General features: G+C 30.2%; 2 protein-coding genes across 4 annotated transcripts; one reads left to right on the forward strand and one right to left on the reverse strand.

Annotated features, from left to right (window-relative positions):
- The first annotated feature begins 7,073 nt into the window (after window positions 1-7,073).
- LOC121222293 (protein TRANSPORT INHIBITOR RESPONSE 1) lies at window positions 7,074-11,649 on the forward strand. Of its 3 annotated transcripts, none has more exons than XM_041102702.1 (4): window positions 7,074-7,786; window positions 8,788-9,280; window positions 9,561-10,324; window positions 10,580-11,649. In XM_041102702.1, exons 1-3 carry the CDS (start codon window positions 7,275-7,277, stop codon window positions 10,314-10,316), a joined length of 1,761 nt encoding a protein of 586 aa, XP_040958636.1. In that variant the 5' UTR covers window positions 7,074-7,274; the 3' UTR covers window positions 10,317-10,324; window positions 10,580-11,649. The 3 variants fall into 3 exon arrangements, with proteins under 3 accessions (XP_040958636.1, XP_040958635.1, XP_040958634.1); XM_041102701.1 differs by having other exon boundaries at window positions 10,680-11,649; XM_041102700.1 differs by having other exon boundaries at window positions 9,561-11,649.
- LOC107937737 (probable dynein light chain) lies at window positions 10,632-11,344 on the reverse strand. Its single transcript, XM_016870697.2, has 2 exons — window positions 11,012-11,344; window positions 10,632-10,910 (listed from the first exon to the last, which is right to left on the reverse strand). The coding sequence occupies exons 1-2, from the start codon at window positions 11,342-11,344 to the stop codon at window positions 10,719-10,721; spliced, it is 525 nt and encodes a 174-aa protein (XP_016726186.1). The 3' UTR covers window positions 10,632-10,718.
- Window positions 11,650-18,578: the final 6,929 nt, after the last annotated feature.

Genomic DNA, 18,578 nt, shown 5'->3' on the forward strand with positions numbered 1-18,578 from the left:
GCCAACGAGGTTTGGACTCTATTGATTAAGTTGGGATTTCGAAATTTTGAATATTAAAATTTAGATTTTACTTATCCACAATTATAATGTATGAATTTTAAACTTCTTTATTTGTATGTTATACTTGAGTTTTATTAGATTTTTATTATTATATTTTATTAATTTAATTTTATATTGTGATTATTCAATTATATATTTTTATTATCTCAAGTTTTTATAATAATAATTTTAAAAAGTATATATCACAGAAGTTAGGTGAAATAACAAATATATCTTCTCTCTTAATCAGCTAATAAAGGTTCAATCCTTATCATAAATATAAAATAATTTTAAAACTCATGACTAACATCTATCTACTCTCTTGATTTACTTACTAAATACGAAAATTTAATTATTAGACTCCTATAGACAAAAAAAAAAAAGCAAATACCCTTAAAAAATAAAAGTGGCATCATCAATTCATCATCAAAGCCCCAACATTCACATTCAAATGTCGATTAACTTTTTTTTTTGAAAAGTTTCTTTATCCTCCCAAAAACTGCCACCTGGAATCTCCCCTACTCTAGTAGGCCTTTGTCATTGTTTTCGGTTGGAGTGGTGGTAGCAAGTAGCAAGGTGTACATAGATTGGACAATGATGTGAAACTTTGATTGAACAAAGGATGGCCTGCAAGAAATGGGTTTCTAATCTCTGGGGGGACAATAAACGAGTAAGTGTCTTAATCCTATTTCAAAACATGTAGTACAAAATATCACACTTTCATGAAATAATTGCTTTTCTGGATTTGATATTTATCAGTTTTCAGTTATTATATCGAGTCACAGTTAAAATTGAAACTATTTAGTGAGTTTATGTCGATTGAATTTTAATTCGATTAATATGAATGTTATTGTCAATACAAAATGACATATGCTTGAGCATGCTAAAATACATTGTTTTCCTATTTATAAATTAAAGAGGGACTATATGTAATTTTAAACATTGTATCAAATATATCAAAGTAAATGAGACACGAGAGCATACACAACCTTACTTTACTAAAGTCCCATTTGACCAACTTTTTAGAACGAGGGACAAAGTTTTTTAGTACATATTTAGACCCTATACCACAAATATATTTTTTATTTATTTTTTAGTGGGTGTTTTTTTAGTTACGAATCTCAAATTTTCCTAATAAGAGATTTGAGTTATAGCATTAACTCAAGCTTTTAGTCCAAGCTAAATATTCAATTTAAAATTGATGATAATTTCAATCTTTGAGGATCACAAGTTTGACTTTTTTAATTTAATATTATATGATACTTAAGACTGAGCAAATGTGGGATAATTTTATTAGTTTTTTGGGTAGAAAATAAAGCTTTGGTGATTAATTAAAATTATCAACCCTAAATATATTTTGTTGTTGAATGCAATGCATGTTGAATATGTGTCTCATGTTTTGTGGTGGGTCAACAAGAGCAATTAACTGATTCATCCTACCTCCTGCCTCCTTAGTTATGCGATCAACAATCTTGTTGTTATCTCTTAAAATAGGTTGATATTTTATTTCTCAACCATTAAAAATCTATTCATGCATCATTTGAACTTCGATTACATTATTGACCGTTGCTAGTCTATTGCGCTGAATATCAATTAACAGAGCATTACCACTTTCTGTATAGATACAGATATTAACTACGTGACAGACTTCAAAGAAATGTAAAATAAATTGCCGAGCTAACAAAAAAAATAATTTTAATATTATATTTATGAAAACTCAAATCTAATTTTTAAATATTGTTTGCTTTGTCTTAAAAGTTATATAATCTTGAAATCTGATTATATACGAAGCTGATACCCTTAAATCAAAAAAAAAAAAACCACCCTCTTTTGGAAATATTTTTTTAATGTACAACTCATTATAAATTCTGATTATATCTGTTATTTTTTGGCACAATGCTTAGAACTACCCATAATCTCTCCCTAACTTATAAACAGGAGGATAATACACTTTAGCACACTCGAACCCACGTCCTGTACTGACAACAATGTTCATATCAATCGAGGCAAGACTCAATTAGCATATGACGAATCAATATTTAAATTCACATTACACAAATTTCAATTATTTAGAAAAATATATGGAATGAAAACGAGGATGAACATTGATAGAGGGTCTGTTTATGGAATCTGAACGCATGTGATTTACAAATTTCCACAACCTAACCCTAAATTTAAACAATTGGATCCCCATACTCGAAACCCTAAAACAACCCCAAAAATTGAAATGGGCAAAATAAAAAATAATAACTAAAAGACCCACCCATCCTCTTCCTCACATGATCACACTTATGGTACGCCACTCTCGCATTTATTACATACTACTATAATATACATTTTTTTTTCGAATTTCGATTAATTTATAAATGGAGGGTTTTTTCGTTCAAAATAGAGGTGAACCCAGAAATTTATTTTAAGGAATTCACAAATGAATAAATAATTTAGGAAGTTAATGTGTAATTTTACCATTATATTAATCTGTGATTAAGGGACAGGAGAGGGTAGCAAAACCACTGTCTATCTATCCTCCCTCTCTTTACCCTATCCACAATGTTTGAATCGAATCAAAACTTCCACTACTCAATTTAACCACAAATTATAAGGGTAAAACTCATGTAATCATGCATATAATATATAGTTTTGAATTTTGATTAAATTAAAGGTCTAACATGATCGGACTCGTAAATGAATGGCAAAGTTTTTCTACTGTTGTTTTCTTCAACCTCAAAATGATAAAATTATTTTAAAGTCTTTTAAAAAAATTATAAATCAATATAATAGTAAAATTATCCTTTGACTTTTTAAAATTTTATAATTCAATTATTAACCTGAACTTTATTTCTATCTCATTTTGCTCCCTACTCAATAAATCAATATAATTATATTTGTAAATATACAACCCACTCTTTGAAAATTGTTAAGGAAGGTTGTCGTTTAATGAAATATTATTTATATAATCAATAAAATTAATATCTATATATTTGAATGATTGTATATAATAAACATAAAAGAACAAAACCATTAATTATAAATATGAAATTCATTAAGCAAATTACGAACGAAATTTTTAGGATCAGATCAATGATCGAATCAGTCAAATTATCGATTTATAGGTTGGATTAAAGAAGTTTAAAACAATTTAAAACCATAAAACGGAATAAAATAGTTGGGTCAGTTCAAAGAGGAACGAATTTAAGTCTCCAAAAATAATTAAATATTTAATTTAAGTAATTTTAATCCACTAGGGGCCTTTTCGGCCACCTTGGTAAAGTGAGAAATTGCAATTTCAGCCCCAAGCAATAATTAAAGATTTAATTTAAGTCATTCTAATCCCTCTGATTAAAGGAATATTTGCATTTTTTGGTCGCTTTAAAAAAAATCCAATTTAAGCCTCTTCAACAATTTCTCTAGCTTTATTAGAAGTGTAAAATTATATTAGCTTTTCAAATTGATTAAGCAAATAATTTTTTTGAACAATTTCATTATAGGTTCTGATTATATCTATTCTTTTTGATACAATACCTAGAACTATTCATAACTACTCTCGAACCCATACATAGGAGGATAATGAGTTTCAGCGAATTCAAACCTACATTCTCTTGCGTTGACAACAATACTCATACCAATCGAATTAATACTCTCTTAAAAAAATTAATAGTGGCACTTTTAAGTACAGCTAAAATTGGGTAATGTAAGCGAGAGAGAAAGGGTATATATTGACTTACAGCTAAGCAACCCTAATTAAAAAGCTTATTATTATTAATAATCATAAACAACAGATTTAAGTATGAGTTTAATTATTTGGTGATTATCTTTAATTATTGAGATTCGTTTTAAAGATTTGATGCTTTAATTTCGCTTCAACACTGCACACTGCCACCACCACAGTCTCGTGCGGTTTTAGAGGCCATCACGTGCTCTATCACATGACTTCCAGTTGTATTTTTATTTTTATTTTAAAAAATTGTCTAATTAACAATAACCTTATTTTCTTTCGATGAAAATAAAATAAAAATAAAATTTTAACGACCTTATTAATTTTAAGGGGTTAGTTTTAAATTTGATATAAAAGGAGGATTTTAGTTTAGCTAGTTCGATTTATTGATTTTGGTTTGAATTGTATTAATTTTTACTCTGTTTTTGTTGTAATAATTTAATATTTGTGGTTACTCGGTCATGTATTTGTATTGTACTTTTAACGCTTTTGAAAATCATGTGTAATTTGATGGTAAAAGTATCATATAAGTTATTGTACAATGAATCAGATTGCATCTTGTCCCTTTCTACTAAAATATGAATAAATTAATCATTATATATTAGATCAAAGAGTAAATTAGACAGTTTTATTAAAAATTCATCCACCATATTGTTCAAAATTGATGTGCTCGACAGAACAACCAGAGATCAATGTACATAGATCAATTTTTAACAATAGAAATGGATGAATTTTTTAATAAAATGATCAAATTTCTCTTCGATTTAAAGTACAATAATTAATTTACCTTTTTTTTAGTAAAAGGGGCAAAATACAGCCTAACTACTAGAAGAGAGACTTTCATGGTACTTCTATTTACTTTTATATTGAAAGGATATAATTATTTGTCTATGAAATACGTGAACATAAAATGGTATTATATTGGCAATAAATTTTGTGGTTTATTTAAATTAAAACAAAATTTATTGTGTAAAATTACATAGAATAAATATTATGTATCACATTGCACATAAAATTAAAATTCATATATATTAACCCTTTAATTTAAACATTCAATTTATTTTTTGTCTACCTATAAATCCCATCCTCTACTTTACGAAAATTAAGAAGTTAATAGTATCCTAAGTCAACCAATCATTAATTTAAAAAATATTAAAAAATTATTTTTTATAAAATAAATTTTATTATCATGAAAATATTTTTATATAAAATAAATAAAAATCCATGAATTTTAATCTTCTACCCAAAACTTCATTAATTCTTCTTCTGTATGATTAATAATTTTTTATTCAAATCGATAATTTAATAAATATTTTGTAATCATTTTATTTTATTTTTACTATTAATTTTATTTAATAAACAAAATAAAATTGTTTAACTTAATTGTTTGTGTTTTTTTACGCCTTTTAACGGCAAAAACTGAAAGACAAAACGCAAAAGGCCTGGGAGTTTGTGCCAATTTATATATTTTTTGTCATCTTCCACTTCCACCCTCACTTTAATCGTATAGTTGCTGTCACTTAGGGGGCTAATGTAGTAATTTAGTATACCAGACGACGTTCTCCCAAGACAAAATTTGACAGGTCCTGGAAAATCATTAATGTCCTTCAGATGAGATGTCATCTTCATAATAATAATAATAAACTTTATATATATATTTGGATTTTTTCAAGAGAAAAAGAAATATATAAAGTTTTATTTATTATTCATGTTCGAGATTTATGATTATTTTTTAATAATATTATCTCTAAGGTTCGATTTATCTCTTTAGGAATGCAGTGTGATTTACCATTACATCTAACTACTTGTTAGTACTAAATTTAAATTTTTTTAATTAGAAAAACATATAGCTAAATCAAATGGTATCAAAGTTATCCGGAGATTTTCTTTTATAAGTGAAAGTTGTTTGTTTTTATAAACCAATTACGATTTTCGATAGAATTGGGAAATAAAATTCAAAGATAAAATTAAATATAAACATTTAAAAAATATATATATCAAACTTTGATTTTAATTCAATTGTATATAATGTGTAAACGTAAAATGACTATTTTAAAATTTTATTTATTTATATATTTATTAGATAAACATAATTATTTATACAATTGAATAAAAATAATTATATATTGATAATTGTGTTAGTGAATTTTAAAAATGAAATAAAATGAAATTTTCACATTTAAAATTATATAAAATTAAAGTTCATATATAACATTACACATTCGATGAACATGGGTAATGAAAGGATTAAATCACTATTTGAGGCTTGAGCTTGACAATCAATCACGCATTGGGGCCTAAGTTTTTTTTTGTCTAAATTAGGCCTTGAACTTTGTAATTGATCCCACATTGGGGCTTGAATTAAATAATTATTCCCATATTAGGACTTAAACTTTTATTATTATTATAAAAGTTAATCCTAAGCTTGACAATTATTCCTATATTAGAGATTGAACTTAACGATTATTCTCACAAACTAATTTGGAGCAAAAAAAAAAAATTGAAGCCGAATGCAAAAAAAGTTGTGAAGTTGAAACATCAAAAAGTGATCTAACCAAATCATCACATAATTTCCCTGATACCCTCACATTTTGCTAACCTACTCCATATGCGCACGACGCACCCGTACGACCACTGCCTCGTATTTTGATTAGGTTACGCGGCAAGATATGATTGGGTGTTGGCATAATGCACCTCGGCGTAGGTTAGGATTGGTGGGCTAAGATCTTGTCAAAGCCATGTTCGCGTCAACTTCAGCTAAGGTGGAGTGAACAAATAGATAAAAAATATAAATTAAGAAAATTTAAAATTTAATAGAAATAATAAATTCATTTTAAACGAGTTAATATTGTTTGAGTTAATCATAATACATTTATCTCACTGCATTAAATTTAAATATTAAAAATATGGGTTCAAATAATACAAATTCAAATATTTACAAATATTTAATTTATTTCTCATCATAATTTTAGATAATATTCAATTAAAATATTTTAAATATTTTATTTGCAAATAACAGCTTTGAAAATCTAAATCAATTACTCCTTTTTTAGTTTTTATAAAATGCGAATTTAATAACAATATTTAAATTTAATGTAATTTATAAATGAAGTTAAATTTTTAAAAAATATATTTAGTATATCAAAAACTAATTAATTTTTCACCTTAATCAATGTTTAGCAACGTTAATTAATAATTTGATCTGCAGCACCTTGTTTTTTGTTTTTTTTATAATTTTTTTGACCATAATATTATTAGAATAATCACACATTAATATAATATTATTAATTTCTTTACCCTTTAATAATATTATTACAATAATACGCAATTATTAATAAAAATAATAAAATAATAAATATACAGCTTCTTTTTTTTACTTATTTATTTATATTTCCTCTGCTCGTTTTGCCATAATACGCAAGGTGCTCTCCCTTTCCTTCTTCTTTATAGTCCATTCATTTTCAGTTCGGATCTCCAGTTCGGGTTTTCGGATGCCCGGTTTGTAAACCTGAAACATAGAATGGAACCATCGGAGCTGAAGAGGTCGAAGGACTCGCCGAACTCGGACGAGTCAACTCGTCGATCGTCATTTCCCGACGAAGTGCTGGAGCGAGTTCTCTCCCTTTTGAAATCCCACAGGGACCGGAGCTCCGTTTCTTTGGTTTGCAAGGACTGGTACAACGCGGAACGGTGGTCGAGGACTCACGTCTTCATCGGAAACTGTTACTCCGTTTCGCCGGAGATCGTCGCGCGGCGGTTCCCGAAGATAAGGAGCGTGACGTTGAAGGGGAAACCTAGGTTTTCTGACTTCAACTTGGTGCCGGAAAATTGGGGAGCCGATATCCACGCGTGGCTGGTCGTTTTCGCGGCCAAGTATCCGTTCCTCGAAGAGCTTAGGCTTAAGCGAATGGCGATCAGCGATGAAAGCTTGGAGTTTCTCGCCGTTTCTTTCCCTAACTTTAAAGCTCTTTCCCTTTTAAGCTGTGACGGTTTTAGCACTAACGGACTTGCCGCCATTGCCACTCACTGCAAGTAAGTTCGTCACTTCTTATACTTGAAAATTCAAAAAATCGCTGAAAAACTTTCTTTGATTTATCATTTTTAAAAAATCTTGTGTTTATTTGGGATATACCATGGAAAGTGAAGGAAGAAAAAAAAAAGTAGATTAATTTTTTAATTTTCTTTTCTTTTTTTTCCTTGGGTTCCTTTTTGGTTTGTATTTATTTATTGGAATATGACGCTTGGCCTATAATTGTCAAAGGGGCATTTTGATGTAAGGCTTATCATTGATGTCATTGCCAGCAACACAAATATCATTTTCCACTAATTTTGCATTATTGGGAATTTAATTTTATGATAAAATCTTCTCAAAATATTATGATAAAATTTAAATCTATGTGTCTTATCTTTTTTCTTGTAAATGAATTTATTTGCATTGAAAATCTGCTCAAATTGTCTATTTCATTACAATTATAAAGCTGAAATTGTAAGGAAACCAAATCTATAAACTAGTTTCTACTAGAGATGAAGTAGAAGATTGCTGGATTCTATTTTCTGTAAGTAGTTTACTTAGTTTAGAAAGATAGTGCAAATAATGGGCATATTTTTGGGTATTGGTTAGAAAATGATTGACATGATTTTCTCTTTCTCTTTTTTTTTTCTCTTTACTTGACGAATAATATGGACTTTTAGTGGAAATTAGAAATGAAAGTATGAAACAGCTCTTACTTTTCCAATTCCTTTCACTTTTTTGTCTTCCTTTTTATTTGATGTGACATTGTCACTTTTATTATGCATTTATTGTGGGCATATCCTTGATGTTATCATTTCCGGATATGCCTATTTTCATTAGTTGGGAGAATTTACATCTTTATATGTGCTTTATGAATGATTGAAGAAGAAATGTATGTACCTTCTTAGTTTCTTAGAGCTAATTGCCTGTAGATATGGTGGTATTTTAGGTGGTTCTTGGACTGCATTATCAATTTGATTCCGTGCTATGGACGTTTTTAATTTCATAATTTCATTTGCAGGAACTTGACTGAGCTTGACATACAGGAGAATGGCATTGATGATAAAGGGGGTAGTTGGTTGAGCTGCTTCCCGGAAAGCTTCACATCATTGGAAGTGCTCAACTTTGCCAACTTGAGTAGCGATATTAATTTCGATGCTCTTGAGAGGCTTGTAGGTAGGTGCAAGTCAATGAGGGTTTTGAAGTTGAATAGGAGCGTATCGTTGGAACAGTTACAAAGACTTCTTGTTAATGCCCCTCAATTAGCTGAGCTCGGTACGGGCTCGTTCTCGGAAGAACTTACTTTCCGCCAATATGTAGAGCTTGAAAGTGCGTTAAGTAATTGCCAGAATATGCATACGCTATACGGTTTGTGGGATGCCAAGGGAATATATCTCCCTGCCTTGTATCCTGTGTGCACGCATCTAACGTTCTTGAACTTGAGCTATGCTGCTTTGAGAAGCGATGAACTGGCTAAACTTCTGGCTCATTGTCCACGACTTAAACGCCTCTGGGTAAGAAGACTCCTTTATTTCAACTCTTTCCGTTTTGTCTCGTTGTTTTAGGAAGTAGTTCACTAATGGCTCCATGCTGTGTTGCATATGACTCTTTCATGATCCTTAGATTGCTTCACGTCATGATGACTTGACAAATTAAATATTTTCATAGTCAAGAACAGTTGGTTGTTTGAGCAAGAAATTCCTGCTCATCCAAAGGGCAAACATTGATAACATGCATTCTTGTTTAATAACCATAAATTGTGGCGAGCTTAACTTCCTAATACTTTTGTTATAGGTCTTGGACACGGTAGAAGACAAGGGACTGGAGGCTGTTGGACTGAACTGCCCCTTGCTTGAGGAACTACGAGTTTTCCCTGCTGATCCGTTTGACGAGGAAATTATCCATGGAGTCACTGAAGCTGGGTTTGTGGCTGTGTCTTTTGGTTGCCCGAGACTCCACTATGTTCTCTATTTTTGTCGTCAAATGACTAATGCTGCTGTAGCAACCATTGTACAGAACTGCCCTGATTTTACTCATTTCCGATTATGCATAATGAACCCGGGTCAACCAGATTATATCACAAATGAACCTATGGATGAAGCTTTTGGTGCTGTGGTTAAGACGTGCACTAAACTTCAGAGGCTTTCAGTTTCAGGTCGCTTAACTGATCTGACATTCGAGTATATCGGTAGGTATGCTAAGAACTTGGAGACCCTCTCAGTGGCATTTGCAGGCAGCAGTGACTGGGGGATGCAGTGTGTTATGGGAGGTTGTTCAAAACTAAGGAAACTTGAGATACGAGACTGCCCGTTCGGAAATGCTGCACTGCTGTCAGGTTTGGAGAAGTACGAATCTATGAGGTCACTTTGGATGTCGGCCTGCAATGTGACAATGAATGGTTGTAGGCTATTGGCAAGGGAGATGCCTAGGTTGAACGTTGAGGTAATGAAGGAGGATGGAAGTGATGATAGTCAAGCTGATAAAGTCTATGTTTATCGTTCGATTGCTGGCCCACGGAGGGATGCCCCACCATCTGTTCTTACCCTCTGAAATGCTTGGTAATCTCTCTCTCTATCTCTCACTCAAACACACACATGCTGGCATGCCCTCACAGGGTCCTTAAAAGTTGTACTGTATCGCAAAGGATGTTTATTCTCTAGTTGAAACGGGTTGGTAGTGTTTATACCGGTTCAGTGTTATGGCTCCATTCATTTTATTTCCTGATGGAGCTGAGCTATGTTTATCTTTATTCATTGATATTTAGTTTCGGGTTCTTTTGAGACTGAATTTCTCAGTTCTCTTCTGTTTCAAAGAATGAAGGCATGTTTTCAGCTGTAAAAGGTTACACAAAAGACAACATGAGGATTTGCAGAACTCGAAGTCGATTATTCAACGTTGTTTTCTTTCTTTTAGGCGACAGGCAAACAGAGAAACATTTTAAGTTTGGACCGTCTAAGCATCTAAAGCCTCGAAGGTCGGGAACAAGTTTGCCTCTTTTGCTTGATTTACTGCACCCCTGAAGAGCAAGATCGCTAGACTGCCAACACAAAAGTGTATGAAGCAACCATGGCAGTGCGTTACAAACGAACTAAAATCCGTCCCTACAACGCATTGCCACCCAGGTCCGTACACCCTGTCGAAATCCTGCATTTAGAACTCAAATCAAAGATGCATACGGTATATAGTTTCCAACATATTCGATACCCCATATGGAGTTACAATAAATTCTAGCTTAGAGCCCTCACCTTTTTTATAAACTGGGCTATATCAGTCGATTCAGTGGCTTCGAAGATATCAAGAGCTTTTGCAGCTAAGTGAAGTGCAGCCTTCTGCATCGTATGGAGCATATCGGTTTCGCCTACAATCGCTTTACCCTCCAACATCGCTTTGGATAAACCTTGGTTATTGGGGAAGAAAGCTTGAAGAGGAAGGCAGTGGAGACTCAAGGCTATATAATGGAAAGGATTATATAGAAAAATGAACCAGAAAGTCCAAGTCCGAACCCACAGAAAACTGGTTCGATCGATTAAAAGCCGGTTGGTTACTTGATGCAATGGATTAAAAGTTGACTTAGGCATATGCTAAAACTATTTGCAGAATGTGTCAAAAAGAGATGAAACTATATTTGGGTCCACATTATCTTTGATGATATGTGAGTTTGTGGTAGTATGATATATTGCTTTATCTTTCTTTTTTATTTGATCAAAAAGGACCAAATTTTGATTAACTTTCCTTATTGACCTTCCCACATTAGTGTATTATTACATGATCATTTTCCCATACGATAAAGACGGGGTCTTAGTTGATAAATTTAGGTTACCCAATTCCTTAAATGTAAATTATAATTGCAAAGTAATATTTGAATGGTTTGTAATTTGTGGTAGCTGCAGATCGACATCTTTGATTAGTTTTTCTTGAATTAAAATTCTAATATTTTTCAAAATCTTATTTGGTGTTATTGTAAGTTTAATGTAATATTAGTTGATTATTTTCACATGATACTCGTAAAATAGGTCATCATTTAATTAATATTCAAAAAGTATCGTGACTAAAAATGATCAAATTAGACAATAAATATTATATTCACAACTTCGTATATAATATGAAACTAATAACAGAATTTGGCCTATTGAATTTAATTGTCATTGTTTGGGTCAAGGCTGAAATTTTAAATTCATTATACACGAAGATTAAAATTGATCAAATTATAATACAAGAACTAAATTCGTAATTTACGCGTAATATAAAGACTAATAGTAAAATTTGACTTGTTAAATGCGGATATGGTGATGGGATTAAGGGTGAGCTAATAGAGAATTTGACTTATTTAAATGCACTTGTGTGATGCAATTAATTTTGACCATTTCGAGTTTTTTTTATCGGTTCAATTTTTCAACTTTAAATAACTGAAGTGACAACTTTTACTATTTATCATACAGAACTTTAATCCACTTAAAAAAATTAAATTAAATGATTTATGCTTACCATTTAATTGATTAACACATAAAATTAGTCAATTAAACCAATTTTTTTTAATTTTAATTGAATCAGTCAAACCGATAAATTTATTCTTCCCAAAATGGGTTTTTCAAAACTAGTTGGGTTGAGTTTGACAGATATAAAAAAAAGTAAAAAAAGGTAAAAAGAAAAGGGTTCACATGTCCAAAATCATCTTTACCTGAAAAGCAGCATGGAATCCATAAAGTATACTCACGGTGAACCTGTGAAATGTGAAAGCTACGCTTTCCTATGAATATGGTTTCAAGGAGGGCAGTAACATGGACCATGAATCTGCAAGAAGCAACTATTAGGGCTAAGAAAAATATAGTCCAGAAATTGAAAATTGATTTAAACAGTAATTTTTTTTACAATTTTTGAAAAATAAGTTAAAAATTTTAAGATTATTTGAATTGAATTGAATTAGATCGAATCAAAGTTTATTTTTATTTGATTTATACTTTATTTTATTATGATGTAAAAGTAAATGTTTTAAAATAATCAACATAAACTTTTTTACAAAATCAAGTTTCAAAATAGGATAGGAAGAATTATATTAATAGAGTTTGAACGTGATTTAACTACTGCTTACTTATGTTGTTAACAAAAAAAATTAAAATTTTATATAAAAAATATTTTTCAAAAAGTATATATATAAGAGTTAGGATAAACTATTTTAGATAGTCACTCAACTATCAAGAAGTTTTTTTTTTATCACCGACCTTAAATGATTAATGGAAAGATGACAACTTTTAAAATTGGCATAGTAACAACTTTTACCCTCAACATTTATACATTGTGTTAATTTAGTCTTGATTCTAAAACAATTAACTCTCGATATTTAACATTGTGTAATTTGATAAGATTCCATAAGATTCACGCTTGAATCATTCAACAACTCAAAATTTAAAAGATATCCAATTCAATTTCTTGAAAATAAAAAAATACCCACTTCATCAATTCAACCCAAATTCAACTCTAACAACTTCAAAAAAAAAATTGATTTGCTTAATCAATGGCAACTAGATCAAGTTAACAAAAAAATGAGTTAATCGTCATTGAAAGATATCTAGTTCTTAGCCATTTGAAGTATAAGGAAAGAAATGTATCTGGGGATTATCTAGTTTAATTATAAACATAAAATTTTTGTTTTTGTTTTTGTTTCTAATTTTAACATTGTGTATTGAATTACATTTCATGTAAAAAAGCAAGATAAACTTAGGTAATTATAAAGATTGAGAGCTAAAATTTTAAAATATAAGACTAAATTGACAATTGGTAACCAAAAAAGAAAAAAATTGACTAGTTGAGTGACCATTTTATAACTTTTCATAATTTGGTGACTAAAAAAAACTTATTGATAATTGAGTGACTATTAATATAGTTTATATTGATAAGCTAAAAATAAATAAAAGAATCTTTAACGAAAAAATAAAAAATTAAATCGAATCAAATTAAATTATCATAAATAATTTAAAAAATTAAAAAAATCCCACACAACCAAACTCAACTCTAATATTAACAATAATATATATATTTAGGTATTTTTACTTCAAAGCAAAGAACCTACTTTTTTTTTTTATTACCATTACTCATCATTTCAGCTATGGTACCATACAAATGATAGGGCTTGAAAATGGTCCACATTCATCTTACCCTAGCATGTGATACTGCTGATTTCAATGGCATCTGTCCTAAAATCCAAGTTTCCTTAAGGCCCACTAAAGATCCCATTAGGCCTCATTTATTTCTAGAAATTATGTTTTATGTGTTTTTTTAGGATTTAATTTCTTTCAAAAAATATTTGTCGACTGAGTGTTAACTTAATTGTTACGGGTATTATTGTCAATGTAGGAGGACGTGGGTACGAGTGCGCTGAAGTGCATTATCCTCCTATTTATGGGTTGGGGAGGGGCTATGGATAGTTTTAAGCATTGTGTTAAAAAGAGCATATCTGAGCAGAAACTATAATGAGTCTGTTGTTTGTGTCAAGATTGGAATTTAAAAATCCTGAAAGAACAGGAACAAAGAATGATCAAATTGGAGAACATAAACTAAATCTACAACTTTGCGTATAGTATAATACTAATAGCGGAATTTAATTGTAACCATTTGGATCATGACTATAATTTTAAAATTCGGAAAATATAGAAGCTGAAGTAGATCCAATTATAGGGATTAAACCCATAATTTATACATAATAAGGGGACTAATAGTAAAATTTGACCCTAAAAAAACTACTACCTAAACCTCACTTACAACCCTACTTGAAGGTTAGGTATGGTCAAATGAAAGGTCTATTTAGGCTTTTTCTTTGAATATGATTATTTGAGCCTATTATCACCAATAAAAAAAATTAAAAAATCTTGTGCTTCAATCCAAAAACACGATGAGAGAAGCTTAGTTTAAGCAACTTTCTGGTAAGCTATCTCTCTCACAATTGAAGCAATCATAATCAAAGCCATATCGGAATTGGATCTATTTTTTGAGGTCCCATTGCTTTATATTTTTCATTATCTTATATCCCTTTCTTGCCCTACAAATTACTGATTTGTATCTTACTTTGAAAATAGAAAAGAAATAGGTTGAAGAGATTCTTAGTCATGTTTTGCATGGTAGGATCAATGGCAATTGACAAAGCATATAGTAACCAATGCCATGATCTATGGGCTTAAGCACATGTTTTGATGTTTTCCATTGACTGCTCGCATTGCAATTCATGTATCTGCCCATAATGAGTGTATGCCAATCTGCTTAGATAGCTACGATTGAAAGTCAAACCAATTTGCTTTTCTTTTTTCCAATAGTGGTTCCACACACCACCCCGGCGAGGTCCTTATTATGTTTGGTTTAATGGTAAGGACCATACTCAGCTGCGGGGTAGGGTTACGATTGAGCGGATTAGGTTGGTTTTGAATCAAGTCAATCGAGATTCGATTAAGTTTGGATTATTTTGATTTTAGGTCATCGTGGATTTAAGTTGTTTTGTATTTTTGGACTATTTCAGATTTGGGTAATTTTGGGTTTAAGACATTCAAGCTTATTTATTAAGTTTTTAGGACGAGTCATCTCGACTTTAAATCATTTAGGATTATTTTGTATTTTGGTAATTTTTATTTGAATCTTTTTGTGCTCAAAATCATTTCTGGATTTAAGTTGACAGAATTTGATCAAATTTAGGTTCAAACTAATTAGATTTAACTTTGGAGTTAATTTATAGCTCTAGCAAAGCACCCACAACTAACTAATTATACAAGACTCGGACTTAAAACCTCAAAATTCCTGAAATTTTCGCTTTAAAATTAAAAACACGGATAAATAAACATCAAATTCTCAAAGTGTAGTGATTGATACAATTACCCTAATCCCAACCTCAATTAGGCAAATAAATTTCTCCCCAATTACCATTCCCATTGCTCATATTCTCAATCATAATTGTCCATTCAATACCTGAAACAAATGCAACCATATAATGGGAAGATTCCACTAAGAAATGAGAAGAAACCAGATCCAAATGTCCCATCACCCAACGTTCCATTTGCCTTTTCTTCTTCTTTAACCCCCTATTATTGGAACTTTTTTTTTTTTTGGTCTCTTGTTTTGGAGTAAATGAACATTGAATTTATATATTTATTATCTGTACCCTTTCTCTTTGAAGCAAAGATATTTTGTAATTGTGCATCTCTTTTAGAAAATTTTTATTTGTTTTCCCTTGTGCCCTACTTAAAGCTACACCACTCTCTTGCTTTTGCACATTATGTATTTTTTGTACGTAACGTTTCATATATATGGCATCAAATAACAAAAACAGTGCATTATCATAGAGTTTTAGGCACTTTATAGCCCTATATCCAACCATGGAAACTTTACAATTGATGAACAACAACAAAAAAAGCCCTACATATAGGGAAAACAAATGCCTTTGAAAACTAGTTTGAAAATTGAAAACCAATATGTAAGAAAAGATTTAGTCTCTGTATTGTACGTAAGTTGTGGATTTAGTCCATGTACTATTTGAGTGGATTAATTTTAGTCGTTATATTTTTCGAATTTTGAAATTTCAATCTTGACTCAAATTGTCATTGTTAATTCTATTAGCTAGATTTTTTATAAGTAATATGTGGAAGTAGCCAGTTACATAACATTATATACGTGATAATATGTTTGCCGTATAAGATTTTAGAAATAATAGGACTTAATGAATTTAACATAAAATCTAAAAATGACCAAATTAAATTAAGGGTTGATGATAGGGTGTTATATGATAATATTGAGTAAAAAAGAGGGACAAAACGAAGACCCCACTAAGATAAAGCCGGTGAATATATAAGTACTTGATGGATTTTACAAATATGCGGTTCCAAAGTAGGGGCAGACCCTCATTGGAGTTGAGGAGGACCTTGGTCTCCTAATATTTTAGAATGAAAATTCTATATAATTTTTTTAAAAATTTCAATTAATTCTTTCTAAATTTTTAAAAATTTTAGTTAGCCTATTTTCATTTACGCCATATGTAACATGTATACGCGTATTTATAATTTAATCTATCTGTTCTGAATATGCTTCACACGTCATATTTGAGATGACGTTTAACACTAACATTGGTGGTTAGGCTTGCCCCTTTGGATGTGCGTTTACTTTCAGAGCGGTGACTTTAACTTTCCTTTTGTCTCATGCTATAATATCGCTACAGTATCCAATCTCACCGCCACCGCAAGTAAACACACCGTGCATCCAATTACTTCTTAAAAAAACAAAAATTAAATATAATTATTTAATAAAATCATAAAGACTTGGTCTAAATTGAACCTTAATTCTTGTGACAAGATTTCATAAAATATTGACCCGTGACCCACAGTTACATAATAATATGGGGACATTTTGTATGGGAATACGACAATCGTAGCATAGAATTAGATTTTTTGAACATTTCAATTGTCTTTTTACGAGGGAGTTTTTCTTTTTTTTCCCTTTGTTTATGATGTTCTTGCCAATAAGCACAGATACCATAAATTCCTCTTCTTCTTTTCAAAGCTCAAAAAGGGTTAATTTTTTGAGATATCTTCAAGTCATATCAATTTTTTTTAATACTTAAGTCCTTAAAGTATCAATATCGTATCAATCACGTCCTTATATTAGTTTACAAGTTAGTTTAGGAGTTGAATTCTATCATGGATTTGATATGGAGCATATTTAAAACACATACGTACTTATTGCACGAATAACTTAAATTTAACATGTCATATTCATATTGTTCATATGATAAGTACATAAGTATTTAAAATCTTATTTAAGATGTTCCACGTCAAATCTGAATTATCATTTAATACCTGATTTAATGACCAGATTGATACAATATTAATAATATAATAACTCAATTAAAATTCCCCTTTTATATTCTCTTTTTGCATTTTTTTTTTGTTTGACGATAACACAACTTTTGTTCTTTTCTTAAATTTCTCACATTATCTAAACCAAGATTTATTTATTAATTTTAATAAAAATGAAGGGAAAAAAAGTTAGAAAAAGATGGCAACTTTATTTACAAATGGTATGTTGGTTCATTTTGCACTTCCTATTGGAAAGGTAAACAGCTAAGCTCAAAGGCATATCCAACAAAGGGGGGCTTCACATGGGTTTTCTACATTTTCTTTTTAGTTAAAATATGCCATAAGTATTTGTAATTTAGTCCCTATCTTTTCATATTTCAAAGTTTAGGTCCAGTTGTTAAAATTATTTTACTCAATTCAAGTTCGTAACACCACTATTAAGTGAGTATTTATTTTATATCAAAACGTCACACCAACAAATTAAACAGCGTTAACAATCGGAGTTGAATTTTAAAATCTAAAAAATAAAGGAATTAAAATTCTAAAAATAAATTGGGTGGTCCGGGGCTTTGTGTTTTATTTTGGTTCTTCTTTATGTATGTATCTTACTTGGCAAATTTGTAGGTTTTTAATGAGTGATTTTCAAGTGATTCCTAATTCATTCACTTCTTTTAAAAGAAATGCATGAAGTAAGGACTTACTTAAAAAAAAAAAAGTTTGGGTGCTCGAGAAATATAGTAAAAATTCAGCTCTTTATTCTTTAACGAAACGCAATACCGAACTTTTTAAAGTGTTCTTTTAGATTTAGGTCAAATTTTACTTTTAGTCCTTGTAATATGCATAAATTGTGTATTTAGTCTATGTACTTTAATTTGGTAAATCTTAGTCATTGTACTTTTTTTAATTTTAAAATTTCAATCTTGACCTAAACAGTAGTAGTTAAATTATATTGTTAGTTTTGTACTATGTGTTAGGTCTACGTTCT

The sequence above is a fragment of the Gossypium hirsutum genome, chromosome D10 (genome assembly GCF_007990345.1).
Source record: "Gossypium hirsutum isolate 1008001.06 chromosome D10, Gossypium_hirsutum_v2.1, whole genome shotgun sequence".
Lineage (NCBI taxonomy): Eukaryota > Viridiplantae > Streptophyta > Magnoliopsida > Malvales > Malvaceae > Gossypium > Gossypium hirsutum.

Coding starts and splice junctions, on each gene's coding strand:
- LOC121222293 (XM_041102700.1), top strand. CDS start 7,275: ATGGAACCATCGGAGCTGAAGAGGTCGAAGGACTCGCCGAACTCGGAC. Junction 7,787..8,787: donor GCCATTGCCACTCACTGCAA/GTAAGTTCGTCA, acceptor TTTCATTTGCAG/GAACTTGACTGAGCTTGACA. Junction 9,281..9,560: donor CACGACTTAAACGCCTCTGG/GTAAGAAGACTC, acceptor CTTTTGTTATAG/GTCTTGGACACGGTAGAAGA.
- LOC107937737 (XM_016870697.2), bottom strand. CDS start 11,344: ATGCCTAAGTCAACTTTTAATCCATTGCATCAAGTAACCAACCGGCTT. Junction 10,911..11,011: donor TAGCCCAGTTTATAAAAAAG/GTGAGGGCTCTA, acceptor TTCTAAATGCAG/GATTTCGACAGGGTGTACGG.